The sequence below is a fragment of the Alligator sinensis genome, unplaced genomic scaffold, assembly GCF_000455745.1.
Source record: "Alligator sinensis unplaced genomic scaffold, ASM45574v1 scaffold718_1, whole genome shotgun sequence".
Taxonomy (NCBI): Eukaryota; Metazoa; Chordata; order Crocodylia; family Alligatoridae; genus Alligator; species Alligator sinensis.
Window position 1 is genome coordinate 129908 of NW_005842891.1, and position 7144 is coordinate 137051.

General features: G+C 43.1%; 1 protein-coding gene across 10 annotated transcripts in view; it reads right to left on the minus strand.

Annotated features, from left to right (window-relative positions):
- Positions 1-354: 354 nt before the first annotated feature.
- The window catches only part of SIPA1L1 (signal induced proliferation associated 1 like 1), a 402079-nt gene continuing 395289 nt past the window's right edge, over positions 355-7144 (minus strand). For 6 of the 10 annotated variants that reach the window (XM_025192115.1, XM_025192109.1, XM_025192111.1 and 3 more), the window contains 4 exons: positions 6655-6801; positions 3544-3658; positions 2940-3021; positions 355-2077 (listed from right to left, as the gene is read on the minus strand). In XM_025192115.1, coding sequence (XP_025047900.1) covers positions 1934-2077; positions 2940-3021; positions 3544-3658; positions 6655-6801 — 488 coding nt within the window. In that variant the 3' untranslated portion in view covers positions 355-1933. The remainder of the gene's footprint in view (positions 2078-2939; positions 3022-3543; positions 3659-6654; positions 6802-7144) is intronic. The other 4 variants (XM_025192116.1, XM_025192118.1, XM_025192117.1 and 1 more) reach the window with 4 other exon arrangements.

The window sequence follows — 7144 nt, forward strand, 5'->3', positions numbered from 1 at the left end:
CAGGGCAGGCCCTACGAGAAGAGGCTGAGGGACCTGAACCTGTTCAGCCTCCATAAGAGAAGGCTGAGAGGGGAACTAGTGGCAGTCTACAAACTAGTCAAGGGGACCAGCAGGCATTGGGAGAGTCCCTGTTCCCCCGAGCACTCCTGGGATTTACAAGAAACAATGGACACAAGCTAGCGGAGAGTAGATTCAGGCTAGATATTAGGAAGTGCTACTTCACTGTCACGGCAGCACACTTCCAAGAGAAGTGGTGCTGGCTCCTACCCTGGAGGGGTCTTTAAAAGGCTGGACGAACATCTGGCCGGGGTCATTTGACCCCAGTACTCTTTCCTGCCACGGCAGGGGGTCGGACTTGATGATCTGCTCAGGTCCCTTCCGACCCTACCAACTATGAAACTATGAATATGCCTACCATTTTTTTTTAAAGAAGCATCTGACAGAGGGGAAAGAGGGGGAGGGAGGGGGCAGAAGTGTGGGAAGTCTGTGGCTGAAATGGACAAATATTCCTTAATATTTCTTATGTAAGAAATATGTTTAGATGGGAAGGATGTTGATAGTGGAGGGTAGAGATGATTACTGCATGCTGCTTGCAGCAGTATTTGTGCAGGCTGCAATCCGTGTGAGTTGCATTGTAATGCAAAAAAAAAAAAGGCATTTCTGGAGAGGTGACATCTTATGGCAAGTTCATGGCACCTTCAAAGAAAACAAAAATAGCTTCCTGGTATTAAGCAGGATGGGAAACATAATGCTAGGTAGTAGTAAAGGGAATGCCAGACTCCAGAGACCTAAGAGTTAAAATATTGATTTTTTTTTCCCTGTCCCAATACTTCTAAAAATACCCTTTTTTCATTTAGTCTTTACATAGTTCTACATAAAGGGGGGTTATTAATTCCAGAAGGCCTGGCATACAGGAAATCAAGTGATTTCTAAACACTGCTTGAGCCTGCTCTTATTTGGGAGTCTCATAATCAAACAGGTGGGGGAACAGCAGGGCAGGAGCACTGACATGGCATAAAGAGAGTTCAAGAAAATGCCTGGGGTTTGAAAAAATCTAAATATTTTAGGACTTTAGTCAAGAACTTACTGTATATGCTCAGAGAACAGGACTGTCCAGGCTATGGAAGGGATGGAGACCATGCGTTACACAGTTTCTTTCAGCCTGCCTGATGTGGTGCACCTTTTGGCGAGCCAAAGAGCCAAACTGCACTGTCCTACAGTAAACTGGCAACCATTGTTTCCACAGGAAACAAAAGTAACTAGAAATGCTAATGCAAGGAGGAGATATGTGATAAGTCTCACCCATGGCTCAAATCTCTAGTCTCTACTGTACCATCCACTATGGGCCTATGTCTTGCATAACATATGGGAAGGCAGCACTAGCGGTCAAGCGCAAATCATTCAGGAGACACCTCAACCCTTGTTTCATATCCCCTTGTCTGCGGCAAACTTCAGAAACCAACATAAGAAAAGCAGCAAAAGAAACATTTCTTTCTAGTCTTCTAGGTGTCATAATATTTGCCAAAGCAGCAAGGAAAAGCAGATTACCTGAAATAGATAGAAAGGAGTTAATGGAAATAAGTAGAGGCGAAGGGCAGAGCAATTCTGGCCCTGCCTCCAAATCATTTTGTACATAACAGGTAAAGAGATAATGTGCAAAAAATAAAGACATTCACATTTTAGCAGTTACCTTCTCTTTTACCTTTGTAAAATTATTTACTTTTTTGTTTTTCTACAAAAGGCAGATGTTGATTGTTGATCTGCAATTGTTCAGAGAGAGCGCAAGGATGCAAAAAAGGGCTGTTAGAGGAGGGAGGGTGGGGAAGTGCTGTGACTATACACTTTCACATCATGAGTAAAGATGGCATTAAAGCTTAAGTCCCACTGACGATGCTCAGCACTGATGGTTTCCTTCCTTCCCCATTTACTGTCTTCAGTTCATATCAATCGTGTTGAAAACCCATTCTGTGAATTTCTTCAGTTTTTCAGTTGCGTTCTGAGACTCCTCCTGTAACCGTAAATTGTCTTCCCGCAAGTGCTGCACTTCAGCCTGAAGATTGGCCTTGTCTTCCTTTTCCTGAAGGGTGAAGAACATGAGAACTCAGTGATGATTCCAGGTCATGTTTCCTACCTGTCTCAATGAGCAAGAAATCATCCAGAGGGTTTTAGCACTTTTCCTTTGCAAGGGCTTCAAGTGTGGTGAAACCTTTTGCTGGCACAAGGAAATTCTATACCTGCAAGCTGTATATGGTGACCTCCTTCCTTTCCCCTTGCCACACTCCTTGCACACATATTACTGACCTTTCTTCAGGATAAATGTTAATGTGTAAGCTTGCTCTCCAAGCAAGCACCTGAAAATGGTCTCATTTTAACCTGTGCTGTTAATGCAGCCCCCTACAATGTGAAAGCTGAAGGTTAGCTAAAAGAGGTGGGAAATGCTTCTGTGAATACTATGCTGCATAAAGCAATCTCTGGCCTGATCACAGCAAGATCCTTCATGTGTTAAAACAGCCACAGACATGGCAGTGTGCATTTGAGCACTAAAACACACATGTGCTGATCTTTCCTTCTGCTTCCTAAAAGCCACTGTTAACACCTTATTAGTAAATATCCTGAACTATGGTGTGAGAAAACAGGTAAGAGAGAGGTAGTTGGCCATGTTAGCCTGAAGTCAGGCAGAAGGCAGGGTAGAGATGCATGTTATAAACTAAATCAGAGATGCATAAGCATTCATGAAAATGTATGCATCTCCCATTTAGTTAGTCTATAAGGTGTATATCTACCCCACCTTCTACCTGAGAAGAAGCATGCCATTTTCTGAAAGAAGGCTGAGTGTGTCTCAGGCTTCTAGGTTATGAGGGCAAGGTGATAAGCTAGATAGCATGGCTGATCAACATCACATCAACCACCAACTCACTTTCTGTAGAATAAGTGTTTACCTTCCTTAAATCCTCTTGCAGAATCTTCAGTAAACCTTCTAACTGGTCTACTTTTGAGGCAAGAGTAGGAGGAGACTCTTTCCTGTGGAAAGGAGGAGGCACACATGGTATTAGCAGGATTTAGTAATCATGCTTTACTCAACTCTAATCTGGGTTTCTACAGGCTTTTCTGTGACATAGTGCTTCATGTGGATGTGCAGTAGGGCTCATTGTGAATATACAATTATTTTAAAATGTCCACTGCATGTCTCAACCAGAACAGATGCACATCTATATGCAGCACAATCAAATAATGGAGAGTAGCTGTGAGAAGTTGAGGTCTCATTTTTTGCTTTCTCTCTACCTCTATTAGTTGCATGATAATTACATGTGCCTTAGAAAAATGCAGCTTTGGATGCTCTTTAAACATTTTAGATGACTTTCAACCCTTCAATAACCTTCAAAAACAGGTTATCTTACAAAGGCTGAAATATTCTTAGCATTCAAGTGTTTCCTTCTTCCAATTTTTCTTGTAAAAATTCATAAGCTAAGAAGTTTATTACAAAGTAAAACATGTCTCCATCCCATGCCCCAGATTTTAGTGTAAAAAAACCTTCCAACCTACCCTGTGTAAGGCTTTATCTGTCCAGTGAGCTGGTCCTCAGTCTGATCACTGTTGGAGGCAGCACTCACTGGTCTGTGATTTTCATCACTAGCAGCAAAGAACGAGGCTCGTTGAACTAAAGAGAGAGAGAGAGCGAGAGAGAGAGAGAGAGAGAGAGAGAGAGAGAGAGAGAGAGAGAGAGCAGACAAAAAATAATACATGCAATAATAATTTGCTTACAGGTTATAGCATCTGCATTTGAGGGTCTCAAAGACTAAACTCAAAACCATCCCTGGTGTTCAGCATGAAAGGGGTAAACAGAGGCACAGAAGGGAAGCTAAAGCAAATCGGCAGCAGCACAGAGGATTAAAACTCAGAAATCCTAACTCCCAGCTTGCTGCCCTAACACCTACATCATGGTGCCTCTATGCACTGAAAAAGAAAATGGGATTCCATTTCATGGCTTCCAGAAACCACAGTTTGAGTAACCTGGCACATCTTTTTTTCCCCCAGAAATAAGAGAGTTCCCATATGATTTTGTAAGATTACACAGGAATGCAAACAGACCTTTATCATTTTTAAATACCTTTTTTTATTTATTCCTAAGATTTTATTACACATTTGTGCATAACAAAAATGAAAACATCTTCTCCCTTCCCCAGCATTTTTTTTTCTTATGACTGCTTATTTAGGAAGTTTTAACAAATCAGCACATCATGTCCCATCTCATTGTTTTGGGAGATACTATGAGTAGGGCTGTGTGAAGCTTCAGTCCCTGATTTGATTTGGCAGAGATTCAGCCCAATTCAGTGGCCAAATCTCCGAATCAAATCAGAAGACCCTCTAATCTCTCTGAATCGAACTGGAACCCTCTGAATCGATTTGGAGATTTGGAAAGACTGGGACATAGACACAGCTTTAAATGTTTTTTCTACATACCTCTAGGTAGCAGGGGCTCATGAATGCTGAGATGCTGGGAGGGATGGAGGTCCCACAGGAGCATGGGGGGGGGGGTCCCCAGCGCGCTCAGCAGCAGACCCGGAAGTGGACCAGAAGCACTTCCAGAAGTGTTCGCCTCCCCAGCTTGGCAACTGGTGCCTCCTGGGTCTGGGGGGGCACCTGGGGCCCCCCTGTGGCCAATTGCTGAGCTGAAGGGGGGGGGTGCAGGGAGGCCACCTAGTGTGCTCCCTGGCAGACCAAGAAGTGGACCGGAAGTACGTCTGGTCCACTTCTGGGTTCACCACGAGCACAAGGGGAGGGGAGGGAGGGGAGGGAACACTCCTGTGGGATGCTCCATCCGCCCCAGCATCGCAGCGTTCATGAGCTGCGCTGGTACCTTGAGGTATGTAGAAAAAACATTTAAAGTTGTGTCTATGGCCAAATTGCTGATTCTCTGAATAAGCATTGAATCTTCAGATCTGGATTTGACCAAATCAAATCAGGGACAGTGATCCAAATCAACAAATCGAATCACTGTCCCTGATTTGGGCCAAATCCGAATCGAATATGGCCTGTTTTGCACACCCCTAATTATGAGATGCTTGAACAACGATCAGTAAAGCTAAACTTACATTAAATTTAACAGAATTTCGCCATGTCCATTTTTTAAAGACTGAGAACTGCAGGATCACTGGATGGTTTAAGAATTTAGCAAGAGGTTGTGAGGGTTTTCATTTTAGCTGTTAGTGACTAGCAGTTAGCACTTAAGCAGACTGGCTTCTGTCAAGTTTCTAAGCAAAGAAGTGTCCAACATGACAAGATGCATCAATCATTTACTTTCATTGGTATTTGCCAGGCCCTCACTAGCACTCAGCAGAGAGGCCATGGGCTGAGTTTGTAGACCAGATAGAGTTTCTAAGTCAGGTGTGAAGCACTTTGGTGGAGTGGTGAGAAAGGAACCTAGCAAAATGCTGCCCACAATATACCTGTTCCATGGCAGACAAAGGACTGTTAAACAGCTTTCACCACATTTATTCAAACTTTTAAGACAGTAAGAATGAATTCAAAGCCTATAAACAGAGGGAATAATGCTGTTAACTAGAGTTTGGTATACTATAAACAAGTAAAGAAAGGGATCTCTTCTACTGATCTTGCCAATCGCAGTACATTGCATTAAAATATCAGTCTGTTTCTAGTCCATATTTGTACAACTCTCCACAACAAATTTGCCTCTCCTTGTGAACTAAGATAGAATTGGATCTCTGTCCTCTAGAGCTGAAGGGCAAATGTGTTCAATCCATGTAGCAGAGCATATGTTTTCATCATTGACTGATACAGGCGCTACCGTGGGCATATTGTGTGCTAATTACTTGTACTGCGGTCACTGTAGAACTGCCAAAGGAGAAGCAGAACGAAGATAACTTCCCAGGCTTCTGGGATCAGCATTCTTGGTGTCTAAGTAATGCAGCATCCAAAAGAGCGAGGATCAGTTAAGTCAATCCCATGAGAGAATGGTCTTATGTAGAAATTAGGAAAACGTTCTTTTGTTCAATGTATTTAGAAAGCTTTTTTCATGAGGTTATAGGAGTGGTTACACAGTGGGCTAAAAATCTTCTGTTTCTTTAGAATTCCACTGCATCTCGTCAACTTACGTTTCTCTTCAGTTCAGTATTTGTGAAAGAGATGGAAAGTATCATAAGTCCATGTGGCTGGAGGGAGGCTGAGGGGAGAATGGCAATGGAAAGGCATGTGCCAGCAAGGCAGATTTCCCAAATTACTTTGGCAACACGTCTCAGCTGGAATACAGAAATGTCTGTCTCACGCAGTAAGCAGCCATTAGTGTGTTCACACTCCTTTCCCCCCCCACTGCTTGGCTTCACTTTGCACTTTCATGCCAGATGTTTTTCCATGCAGGCTGCGATGCGTGCGGCTGGTCTGCATTAATGACAAGTAGTCAGTTTTGCAGAAATGCAGCTAACTTCTAGTGTGGCAGAACTCTAACATAATGTAGCAGCATGTGAATATTATAGACAAACAAATGTTAGGCTGCTGAGATGTTCACAATTTTGAAAGAAGTTGGACTTCAAAGTAGATACAAAGCAAAGAAGTGGAAAAATTATGAGAATAAAGGAAGATACTGCTAGTGAAGTCTGCAGTAGGATACTTCTTCACTATTGCATTCTGAATACTTACCCTCAAAGGCTTTGGCAGCATCTACCAAGTTTGACCAGTCCAGATCAGAGGCAGAATCAGGCAAGGGCATAAGACCTGGGTCTGGCATGGGCTGCCTTCTTTGCTCCTGGATGTCTGTGAGGGAGGTCTCTGAGGCAGAGAACTCTCCTAGAGCAGAGCAGAACAGAGACAAATCACCACAAACTCTGCATTTCCCTCGCAGGTGGCCTCTTTATTTTCCTTTCCAAATTATAAAGAATCCTTAATTCCTCTCTTTCCTGGCATTTTCAAAACCAGACCTGAGGCCACCTAGATCCTCCTTGAAGCTGATCATAAACAACATTCTGCAAGTTAGCTTTTGGGGGATAGTTTTAACATCTCACAGTCGGAATTAATTTCTTTCGAATATAGTCAACACCTGCACATGGAAAAATCAAGCTCTTTCCTGGGATCGTGGCTGCGTCCCAGAAACTCATGTCCCTGCACAAGCCTGATAAGCTTCTGAGGGTTC